This window comes from Pyxicephalus adspersus, chromosome 5 (assembly GCF_032062135.1).
Source record: "Pyxicephalus adspersus chromosome 5, UCB_Pads_2.0, whole genome shotgun sequence".
Classification (NCBI taxonomy): Eukaryota; Metazoa; Chordata; class Amphibia; order Anura; family Pyxicephalidae; genus Pyxicephalus; species Pyxicephalus adspersus.
In genome coordinates this window covers 117,862,481-117,875,365 of record NC_092862.1, presented here as the reverse complement: position 1 = coordinate 117,875,365, position 12,885 = coordinate 117,862,481, and the positions used below count along the sequence as shown (strand labels likewise).

Genomic DNA, 12,885 nt, shown 5'->3' with positions numbered 1-12,885 from the left:
TACAGGAGAAAAAAAGCCACAAGGAACAGCTGCTGTGGAACTGTGGAGAGAGGTGCAGGAGAAAGGGTTATCCCTGAGACAAAACGAACATATCCCGCATCAGAGAATGGGTGCACGGTGTTTCAGATTATCCCAGTGCCAGAATTTTTCTTTAAACTAGCACAGCTTGTATGTTTCTTGTAGCACTTTTTTTCCATATTGCTAGCTGCAACTAGTGAAATTCAGCGCATAGATTACATGCATGCAAATAACATCACATAAATCACCTTTTTCACTAGTTTCAGATTTGACAATTGCAATATAATTAAACAGTAACTTCTGCTAAATCTTGTTTATGTATGAAATAGAAAAAAAAATGTGACCCCCCCCCCGTACATGAAAAGGTTGGAACTGAGACCTTGGGCACAGACGTCTCCTCGAAGATGTCCTAGAGAGATATAAAAAGCTGGTGGGTGGTTTTGCCTGATGCCATTTATCTAGAGCCAACATTTCAGTTTTAGGTTGAATAAGCCTTTAATTATGGGCAATACTACTTCTGAGCACGATGGAAGGGGACTGGGTTGTGTATCACAATATTCTGTTTTGGAAGTTATTCCCAACCCTAGGTATATTGGTGCAGAAGCTTATCATAGTATATGACTCGTTATCTAACAATTATGTCATGTGATGTTTTATACACTATCACATGTGCAGACACACCTACACACCCCCAGGTCTCTCTAACACAGCAATATAACGATTATATATAACCAAGACAAACAGACTGTCCTCCAACATATCCAAGGTTCTACTTTTTGTGGTACATGGCTTATCATACGTACACGTATTTCTTTAATTATAGAGGCCTCTACATGTTGGGTGTAGGTCACAGGATAAATATATGTATGAAAACCATCTCTAGCTAGCAAGATCTTGTAATTACTAGCTGACCCAGACTGGTGTGGTGTAGAGAGGCACCAGCTGCTCCTATATTTACTAACTTGTCCGACCTTGAAATGTTAAATGTATTTTGTGTCTTTGGGCAAAAACAGGAGATATGGATTATACATGAATTATCCATTGGTTTGGGTACAAGTATTATAGATCAGTATGTTAAAATTTTTAGACCTTAGGTTACACATGGTGCTGGATTATTTATCAAGGTGCCAAATGTTTAGTAACTGAATTTTTTTCTAAAACTTAATACAATTCTAAGCTAGTATGCCCTCCTGGTATTTTGACAGCTAGCTCATGAATAGAAAAACAGACATAATAGTGCTTCCTAGGACCTCAGTACATTATCTGAGTTTATTGTTTGATTTCTGTATAGTTTCTTTTTATATTTAACAAAATAAAATTTTATTTTTATATAAAATATTATCTTTGGTTTTGACTGCCCTAAAAGATCCATTCATTGAGATGTTTTGTTTTGTATCATAAAAATTAGGGATGTTGGCAGCCTGGTAAAAAATACATTAGATTTGACAAAATATTTTTGTTAATTGAGTTTATGGTTTGCTTAATCTTTACACCATCCATAGATTTATGAAGACTGTCTCAGAATGAGCATTCTGACAGAGTTATATCAACCATTTCTTTTCATTACTGGCTTGAGCACAGATGCAGCAACCATGTAGGGTGGTCATTGCATACATATTGAAGTTTTATGGTATTCTAGGGTGGCCCATCCCTATACAATTTTGCAGCCCCCCTTACCTATAGTAAGATGCGTGAGTAGATGCAACGGACCCAGCAACCGTGTAAGGTGGTCATTGTGTACATATTGGAGTCTTATGGTATTTTAGGGTGGTCCATACCTATACAAATGTGTGGCCTTCCTTACAAATAGTAAGGTGTTTGAGTAGGTGCACCATACCCAGCAGCCATGTAAGGTGGCTATTGTGTGCATATGATAATCTTCAGGTATTCCAGGGTGGCTCTACAATATTCCAAGGTAAAATTTGCAACATATAGTATAATGAATCTAAGTATATAAAGCTAAGCTTTGTTCCTTAATGCCTTAAAAAGTTGGATTCACACATGTCTACGTAAAGCAGACAAAAACAAAGACAACAAGATGAGCCTTAAAGAGTTGAAGCGCTTCTTGCAAGAAGTGAATATTGAGACTGATGAAAACTATGCAAAACAAATATTCCAGGTAGGTTCTCAATACAAGCAGTATTGGTGAAATCTTTGTATTGTGTTATAGCAAAAGGGTACAAAGTGCTGCACCATTAATGGTCTAGTTCACGGTGCACTTCCTGTCCATTGGGATCTAACAGGAAGTTCTGGGGGGGGGCAGCACATTAATAGTTTGGGTCCAAGCAATCCGTCCAGGAGCTCACTGGAGGACACAATAAAAAAAGGGAAACACCTCTGTAATACTGAATTCTTCCTTTGGGTATGTATGGAGATAAATAAAAAAACACCCATGGAAAGGTTTAAATACAGTCTAAATATAATGTATATTCAAAGGAGCCATCAGACATTGGAAGAACTGGCAATTTCTCTACTAATATATAGTGTTTTGCAGATTAAAAAAAAAAAAAAAGTAAAAACATAATATCAGAAGAATTTAATCATGGTGTATTATTCATTTTTAGCAATGTGATAAATCACAGACTGGAGCTCTGGAGGATGATGAAATTGAAGAATTTTATAAAATCCTGACAATGCGAGAAGAGATAGATGTAATATTCTCCACCTACAAGAGCAGTGAATATCTCATGTCTGCTGAAAAGCTGCACAAATTTCTGAGTGAAGAACAGAGGGAGGCCATAAGCCTGGAGCAAGCAGTCTCCCTGATAAACAAGTATGAGCCAAGTGAGGAAGGTGAGCAATTATCTCTAGACGATGGTCCTACCACATTTGCTGCAATTATACCTTTTTGGGGGAAGTAGATACCACGTGTAGTGCCAAGCAAAAAAAAGAAAAAGCTGTGTTGTCCAAAAACACCAATCAGAAAAATGTTAAAATGTAAAATCTAATTAGGAAAAAAATTTTTTTTTTTAATTACAATATATATATAAAAGGAAAAGAAGAAGGGTGTTTGTTTGTTTTTTTGGCAATTAAACAGTGAGATTTATTTGTAATTTATTTGTGTTTCAGGTTGGACACCATGTAGGGTGACCACAAAATATACAAAATTCACCGGAGCTATAATATTAGGGAGGAGTAGCAATTCAAATTAGGAAAAGTATAATAATGATAAGTTCAAGCATAGTAAAAGCAAACTTAGAACGACACAGAGCTAACATTTAAACATTAAAACGTATTTCATTTCAGATATAGTGGGGAAGCGTTGGTGTCTTGTGTGACCTTGTTTATAGATAATTTCGTCCAAAGACAGAAAGTCAGTTCAAATCTCCTCTGTGTACAAAAATGTTACTAATCCGCACACTAAGAAGGAGACATTAAAGTCCTAGCAAAGTTGAATTAGTCTTTGCCCAAGGGAGCATAAAGGCCATCAGTGTGCAAATTTGTAGGCCCCTTTCAGACTTGCTGTGGCAAACTCATTGGTTAGCTGCTCCCAGGAATATAGCAAACTGCACTCTGGAGGATCACATACACAAAGTTGTTGAGACCGCAATTGAACAGTCAAACACTAAGAAAACTATAGTTTTTTTTGGGATGTGATGGAAAACAAACCGTCTGTCAATTTTTAACACTGTACGTGTTTGTGTTTGGCAGATGTACCTATTATTCAAACGGGAGACAATTGCTACTCAGAACAAAAATGAAAGGAACATCTTCCATTGTTGGCACCTGTCTAAGAGGAGAATCCCCCTCACTAGTTTTATTGTCCTGTTTCCATCTATATTTTTACTTTTTCATTTAATAGAGCTCAGAAGTAATTTTTCTGTATCTCAAAATGCTGCGTTTGGCCCCATAGAAAATAATGTGATGCCAATTGACAGCCTTTACACTTCTGAGTGTGTATAGTAAAGGGGTGTGTACAGTGATAAACATCTTTAGAATCATACCATACAGTACTCCAGGTAGACACTGGAAGCTCCAGGCCACCTACAAACTCCAGCCATCCAAGGTTCTTACTAGAAATTAGTTATTTCCTCCCTACAACCACTAACAAGAATCAAACTTTTAAAATCGCCCTGATGCTGATTAGCTCCACATGAGTAATTAGTGTCAGGGGGCTGTGATGGGCAAATGCAGTGTGCCTTTGGCAGCAGTTTGAAGCACTTTTGACACCACTGCAAAATCATTGCATGTACAACTGAACTCTGTTTTGGCCGCAAACTTTTGGGTCAAATATGGCACTGCAGAAGCCTAATTGTGTTTCAAACCATGTTCTCTTTTATTAGAGGTTTTACCTGCACTCCTTGTTTTATTCATAAAATAAACTCCTACCATAAATTGTGGTATTTAATTGCCATGTGTTGTTGTTTTAAAGCTAAGAAGAAACAGTCCCTGACCAAAGATGGCTTCCTTATATACCTGCTGTCGGATGATGGGAGTGCATTTAACCCAGCACACAGTAAAATTTATCAAGACATGAAGCAACCGCTGAATCATTACTTCATTTCATCTTCACACAACACTTACTTGATGGAAGACCAGCTAAAAGGTCCAAGCAGTACTGAGGCCTACATAAGGTGAGTTGGAATGACGCCAACACATACCTTTGCACGTAATATAATACTGATATCAACTAGATAAATGTTTGAGTAACAGGCCATTCGAGGGACAGTTGTATTGTGTGGCACTTATCAGCTGTATAGTATGCAGGCACCCCAAATTGAATGTGGGGTCATAGACTCCAACTAAAGAACATATTAATAAAGTGGTGAATGTAGTATTCACCCAACTTTCAAAGGTAGTTAATAATTATCATTTTTTAAATCATTTACTAGGAAAATTCACCTAAAATTTACAAAATTGTAAAATTTAAAAGCAGTATGCTCATATGCTAATTTCTGCTTTTCATGGTATTACAAATAAGGAACTGGAAATATTGCAACCTACAAAGACACTTTAAAATTGGGTTTTGATGGCTGCAATTGACGTTTATACTTCTGCTTTAAAACCAGGGCTCTCACAAAAGGATGTCGGTGCGTGGAGCTGGACTGCTGGGATGGACCGAATGGCGAGCCTGTAATTTATCATGGGTATACCTTGACGTCAAAGATCCTCTTCAAAGATGTCATAACAGCCATAAAAAACTATGCATTCAAAGTAAGAAGGGTTGTTCTGTGTCATTTTCTTTTATATTTGTTTTTTAGCATTTTCTTTATTGCTGTATTAAGTGTTAAACTATATGATGGCTTAGTTTAGTGACCTTTTAATAGCAGTAGGTTTCACTATAGTATAGAAATCACTAGATGTAGCACTAGAACTTTGCACAATAAACAGTTTTCTAGCACAGTATCTTATTTTTTCTCTTTTCTCTCGTAGACCTCTCCGTACCCTGTGATCATCTCCCTGGAGAATCACTGCAGCCTGGATCAGCAGAAGACAATGGCTAAGCACATGAAAGACATACTGGGGGATATGCTGCTGTTGATGCCTGCTGAAGGAAAAGTAAAGGACTTCCCATCCCCAGAGGTAAGATAAAACTTTGGGTGTGTTATATAAGAAAGGGCAAAATAAATACTTCTGCTGATCTGAGGAGGAAGACATAAGTTTGGGTTTTCTAGTTCAAGTAAAATAAATCTTCTGGAGTGATTTTGTTCTCCAATTTGGAGCACTGAGACTCATAGATCTGATTGATGCCATCATTATTTTTACATCACTGCTGTTTATGAATTTGCAGTTCTGCCATATGCCAATATGACACGCCTCTATGTTTTCAGATCCTCATTGCCCTGCAACAGATCAGTGATGGTGTCACTGCTGCATCCCCCAAAGCAGTCTTTCTCCCCACTGACTCTGAGTCTGCAGTGATCCTCTTCATTCATTGATGATGCTACTAATTTTCTTCAGCATCAAAGTCTATTCTTGGCAGTGCCAGAAATAGAGCCCGACTCTACACTGCATGGCAAATGCACCATGCTGTGTAGGCAAAAAGAATGAATCCACCAATAGTTTTATTTTTGTTAGGAAAAAGTGACTTTGCATGTCTCGTCTGCCAAAATCTCCTGGTGACTTTTTGTATTTTGAGTTTAGTTCTACTTTAACAATAATTGCATGTCAAGACCAGAGCCATTAGGCCACCGGTGCTAAACCATTTTTATAAAAGATTAGTTATATGTTAGCAAAGGATGTACACTGCTGTTGTATTATCTTGTGATGTAATATTATCAGACTGATTACTAGTTACTAACATATTCAGGCATGCTGCCTTGTTACAAAGGTGGCTTCTGGATTTATCTCATTGCCACTGATTTACTGTAAACATGTAGTAGTTGATTTAGTAGTATGAAGCCATTCCTACAAGATAATACCGCCTACTGCAAGATTCTGATTCACCATTACTAACTCACATTCAGCTGATTGAAGTGTGTTGTGTCAGCCCATGGTGATTGCCATTTATAGAAGCCCGAAAAAGGAAGGGGAACTTAAAAACAGATGTCACAATTAGAAATCTAATATTGGAGACTCTGGTCACACCCAGCAATTTTGTGCTTTGTGCAATGGCAATAGTCACACGTAGCAAGAGCTAGCTGTGTTTCAGATACAATGATCTCAAAGACCATGCTGATGCTGTCTCACTATAAAGGATAGCTTAGATGTTTATTTTTGTAGATACCATTTTAACATATTATAAAAAGAAACGTCTCTCTTTGGATAGCTACTCGGCAAAACAGAAAAAGGGGCATGTTACATTTTAAAAGCATTGCACATCTAGGATACCCCTACACATATCTGTCTGATTATCAGATAATTTGCTCCAGATGTCAGCTGGCATTTAGGAAAGTGAAGGAACAGGAAATGGATTGGTGGGTTGTGTTGGCTAAGCCTGCCACCTAGTGGAGGAAATAAAGATGAATTGTTTCAATGGGCCTGATTTATCAACCCGCCTAGCGTTCTAATTCTGTCCGTATTTCCATGCAAAAAGTGTTACATTTTTTTTTTTTTGGCATGGAAAATTATTTTACATTGTAGGTCAACATTCTTAGGCATAACTCAACCAATATTTAATAAATTTAATAATAATCCTTACCAAAAACACAAAAACCTGTTAAAAGAAAATAGTGAATAATTATTATAATTATATGAAGATTTATTTGTAGTGCAACGAAATTTCATTTAGCTTAGTGAATGAGTTGACTTTAGCCAACCAAATATGTTTTTTTACATTTTCTTCACATGATTGGGTGTTTTTAGAAGGTAAAATTTTAACACATTTACTAAACTAAGTAAAATAAAGTTCTTTTGCAGAGTGATATTTAATTTTGCGAACTTAACAGCCCACAATCTTTTATTAAAATGCACCAATGTTTTTAAACAATAACACATAATACATCAATCATATCTGTTCTACAGATTTATCAGATAGAATGTGGAAATTATTACACAATCTTTGTATAATACAAAACATGTATGTGTGTCATTGTTAACCTTGTAAAAAAATAATGGCTGTGTGGCTGTCTCAATGTCTGGTTTCATTAGTTTTTGACTTACTGACCCAGATCAAGCCAGAACTCTTATCTGCGTAATGTATGGGGTAAGGGAATGATAAGCACCTAAAGCCAGTGGGCCTGATTTATTACAGCTCTCCAAGACTGGGGAGGATACACTTTCATCAGTAAAGCTGGGTGATCCAGCAAACCTACAGTTGATCTGGTCCAGGACTGAAACATTTGCTAACAAATGGCAAATTACTTTTTAGAATCCATTCCAGGTTTGCCGGATCAGCAGAGCATTACACCAAGGCTGTTTGGGTCAGAAACTGCAACCATTTTTTGTTTTCTGCACATTTTCTGTATTTTATGTAGAGAGCTGTGTAATATGTTTGCGCTATAAAAAAAACTGTTCTTTAATATCAATATTAATAGTGTTTTCTTGGCACATAGCACAAATCTAATGCATGTTTCTTTCAATGCACCTTTCAGTATATAGGAAAGTAACTCACCAGTAGATTTATGTTTTGTGATAAGAAGCCAAAGAACCCAGGATAAATATTTAAAAAATGAACAAGCAAACGGTGTCCCAGCCATGAACTATATGGCATTTCAGTGAGAAAAAATGCACCTGAAGGCATACAGTCATGTGTGTTCCCTTTAGAAAACGCTTCGTATTTTGAGAATTCTGGGTCATACATGCACCTGGATACCAATATTTATTTGTAAAGTAAAAGTCAATAAAAAAATATGTAAGCACTGTTAAAAAATACAATTAATCCAAAGCCATCACAGTTTCCCTTCTTGTAAACTCTAACTTGCATTTATTTTCAGCAACTAAAAGGAAAAATCCTGGTGAAGGGTAAGAAGCTGAACAAGTTAGAAGACAGTCTGAAGAATGGTGTCAGCAATGGCACCACAGAGGCTGATGATGTGTCTGATGAGGATGAAGCTGCAGAAATGGATGATGAGACGGTCAAGTCTAAAGTCAATGCCAAGAAAAGCACAGTAAGCTATCCGGATTTAAGTGCAGGCTTTCCGTAATACACAGATATATTCATTTTACAGGGAAAGTGGGGGGCTCTGCATTACCTGATGATATAATCATTGTTATTTTTAGGCTGCAAAGTTGAAGCTTGCCAAGGAGCTGTCTGACACTGTGATATACTGCAAGAGTGTGCATTTTAATGGCTTTGAATAAGCAGCAGAGCACCAGGCATTCTATGAGATGTCCTCCCTCACTGAGAGCAAGGCTCTGAGGCTAGCCAATGATTCGGGTGAGTGCCGAAGGCTAGTAACAAACTGGAGGAGATCAGCAGGATCTCTCATTATGCTGCCATTACTATGCCTCTGTTTCCTGATTTGAGGCTGTCTAAAGCAGCACTTACACAACTAAGGCTATGTTTTTGCCTAAATTTCCTATCTCTTGCCTTTGCAAAATGTTATGAATTTTGCAAATCTGATAAATACGAGCGATCGAATTTTATTCATGAAGACAAAACTGACCCAAAAGTAATATAGCTTATCTTAATAAAAAACGACTGTAAAGATGGTGTATTGACAATTTAATTGCATTTTTAATTTTATTAACTGGTAATCTCATTTATCAGTATTTTCTTTTCTGATAAATAAAACCCTATCTTTGTCAAGTAATCTCATCAGTTGCTGATGAGTATCACCAATGTCTTATCTGGTATAACCACAAATACAGCTTTTTACAATAGATGATATTTATCTAAACCACAAGATTTGCCATGAATGAAAGGCCTGATTTGGCCATATGGCTAAGTGACAAAAACATGAACTATAGCATTGATGTTTGCTATGACATGACTGTAACATGACCTTGTCTATTATAGAAGAACTTTAGGAGAATATTAGGAAAGTCTTATGATAGATAGATAGATAGATAGATAGATAGATAGATAGATATTACACAACCTTTCCTTGTAGTGTGAAATCAGCCAATATGTATTAAAAAAGGACACCCTGAAAAATGTTCTGAATGTAAAATCTGAATGTAATATGAGTATTTTAGTAATACAGAAAAATTATATGGATAACAATGGATCAATAAATAGGCAGTCACTTTAACAGAGTAATGTAATCCCAGTCATAGTTTTTTTGTACTTAAATTTTTGTATTTGCCTTACTCCTAAAGCAAACAGTTTTATTCGGCATAACACTCGGCAGCTGACCAGAATATACCCTGATGGCCGGAGAACAGACTCCTCCAATTACAATCCTGTAGATATGTGGAATGTGGGATGCCAAATAGGTAGGTTCTTTAGAATAACTAAGAATAAAACATGCAACATCCAAATTCCCTTACCTCAGATGATCTGTACGTTTTACTGTATATGTGTTTTAATGCTCAGCCTAATTCAAAAGGTGGTTTTCCATAAAAGAAGAAAAACTCCTTTCAATTTATTGCCTCTTGTAAGAAACTGATTTTTTAATTCAATTATATTTTAATATATTTATCCTCCCCTCCTATTGTGTGCTACGTCCCCCACATCTTAGATTGTAAGCTCTTTTGGACAGGGTCCTCCCCTTCTTCTGTGTAATTGTTTGTATCTGTCTGTAACTTGCAACCTCTATTTAACATACAGCACTGTGTAATATGTTAGCACTATATAAATACAGTTTATTAGGCTTAGTCTACTTTGACCGTTTCCCTGAGTGTTTAATTGCCCATTTTTAAAATTCCCATGTACTCCAATGAGACAGTCCACACCAGGGCGTTTCTTTGAGGCACGTTTAGGAGCACTTACAGAGAAACTAAACTCAAAACTGCCAAAAAAAAAAAATACACTTACCTTCAATACTGAAGGGCAGTCCGATCCATCTGAGGGTGTCTTGCATCTGGCCCGGGTCGTCCCTGAGCCGGCACTCTGGGTGCCGCCATCTCCTCCTCTTTATTCCGGTTCTTCATCCTACATCACCGACCCAGGCAAGAGATCCAGTGACGTAGGATGAATAAAAAAATTAACGATCTCACTGCGCATGTGGGAGATCAGCAAATTTTTCTGTTTGTGCGAAAAGGCTCCTTCTGCGCATGCCCAAGATGCTTAGGCATGCGCAGAAGGAGCATCCAAGAGCCTCCTGGGATATGTGACGTAGGTATCCCGGTAAAGCTTTGTGCTCCCATTCATTCTCGATTGCCTAGGCGATCAAGGCGATTTAGGGGGCATTGCTGCACACTTTTTGTTGCCTATCCTTTTATTTCAAGTGAAATTTCTGAGTTTAGGTACGCTTTAGGATAATGCTTCTTGTTGCATTTTAAAAATTGAAACATGTGCCAGTGCTCTGCTAGGGACATGGGAGCAGTGTCCTCATATGACCCCTCCCTTCATTCGCTGAGAAAAGGTAGCCCTTGATGATGGCTCAAACGTCATCAGGATTTACCCTTTTCTCAGCCAATCAGCAATAGAGGTGAATAGGGAAACTTGTCCTCATTTTCCCTCTGGTGCCTGGGGATCCTTTGCTGTCAGGAGTCCTACAGCTGTGCTCATGTAATGAGTGCAGCCATGGGAATCATCCCTTGATAAAGCAAAATGCTTCATAGGCATTTATAAACATTTCCAGCGTTTTAAGGCAAGCTTTAAAAACACTTTAAAACACAGTAGGAGCATTTATATGTATTTTAAAAACAGTCAGTGTAGGCCCAACCCTAATAATAATTCAATAACTGAATACTGAAATATAATGAAATTATAATAGCAGCACAGTGATCAGTCTCAATATGGAATTGCAGTAAATTCCAGCAACTAGTAAGCTTTTAGTAAAATGCACTGGATTTAAAAATAATTCTAATTAGTGGATAGGTGTTTCAGTATTTTATACATTTCAATTTGCTGAAAAAAATATAAGCTGGATATAGTTTATTCCTGGGTGGATGGACCTTCAACCGATACGTTTTGCTAACATAAAAGCATAAAGTTTAAAGTATTAAACATATAAAGTTCAACTGTGGGTGAACAGCTGAATTGAACTTCTTACATTTTTACTATTTAAACTATGAAATGTTTTATAAAACTGTATCCAATTTAGGGATATATGCACACAATGCACCCCTTAGCAGGCGACCATCTTTTCTGAATCAGCAATATTGTTTGCTAGGTCATCTCTTCCCCTCATCTGCATTTTTCCTTCAATGTAGCCCAAAATAAAGGCATATGGCAATCCTATATGCTTAACTCCTTGTTTAACTGTGAGTACTAGTTAGCAAAAACATATGCATGCAAAAAACTAAGTACACATTCCAGAAAGCTGGACATTCAGCAGTCCAACCAGTAAAAAAAACACCTAAACTTGATTTACACGTGTTCACTTTTATATCTAAATTTACACTCTAATTTTTATGTAACCTCAATATTCATTGAGGGAAAACAACATTAAAATGTGAAATTAAGAATCATGTATTTAGGAATTAAAGGACTGGATCAATCTCATTAAATGTTGGTTATACATTACAGTGGCTTTGAACTTCCAGACCCCATGTACGGAGATGGATGTGTACCAGGGAAAATTCCGCGATAATGGATTTTGTGGCTATGTGCTGAAACCCTCATTCATGCGATACAATCAGTCTAAGTTCAATCCAAAGTCTGTCCAGGATGGAGAGTGGTGGACACCTAAGAAGCTTAATATTATGGTTAGCTATGTACACATTTTTAGCGCTGCTACTTTCACTATTTTTATTTAAATTAACGGGCCATTTCCATCTATTTTCAGATGATTTCAGGGCAACAGTTGCCAAAATTGAATAAGAAGAAAAGTTCCATAGTGGACCCTTTTGTTACCGTAGAAATACTGGGAGTTGCTCGGGACAATGACAAGAAGCATACCAAAGTTGTAGAGAACAATGGTAAGAATAAACACATTTTTTGAAAACAGATGTGAATACCAAGTCAAGCCAAGTTATCTATTACTCACAACATTTAATGTTAATGGGATTGCCTAAGCCTGATTACCAAAATGCACCTGATGTGTTAATTAATAAATACTGTAGTATCTGAAGATACCCATAGACATAAGAAGACCAATGTCTGTTCTGAATATGGATGAAAGAAGGTATTGTATGTCCTCAGCAGTGTATGACTTATACAAACCTTGCCAGCTAAAGACTTGATTGACTGTTGGAAAATATTCGTAGTTGATATCTCTGGGTAGTTTTAGGAGCCCTATAACACTGGTCAACAAACATTTTCTTGCCAAACAGATTAAAGTCATTTTAGGTTATGTTTGGTGCACAGATTCCAAATATGGTATTGGTTTTGCTAGATTGGCTCTAGTTTTTGAAATAATGACCTCAATAATAACCTCATAGAAAACTAATGAAACATGAAAATTAAGTAAAATTAAACTAGATATGCCTATGTAT

General features: G+C 36.9%; 1 protein-coding gene across 1 annotated transcript in view; it reads left to right on the top strand.

Moving 5' to 3' along the window:
• PLCD1 (phospholipase C delta 1) overlaps nt 1-12,885 on the top strand; it is a 71,633-nt gene that overhangs the window by 52,493 nt on the left and 6,255 nt on the right. Inside the window, 10 exon segments of the mRNA XM_072413387.1 lie at nt 2,008-2,137; nt 2,583-2,811; nt 4,391-4,592; nt 5,028-5,172; nt 5,392-5,541; nt 8,334-8,507; nt 8,620-8,776; nt 9,661-9,777; nt 11,978-12,156; nt 12,237-12,369. Of these exon segments, the coding sequence (XP_072269488.1) occupies nt 2,008-2,137; nt 2,583-2,811; nt 4,391-4,592; nt 5,028-5,172; nt 5,392-5,541; nt 8,334-8,507; nt 8,620-8,776; nt 9,661-9,777; nt 11,978-12,156; nt 12,237-12,369 (1,616 nt within the window).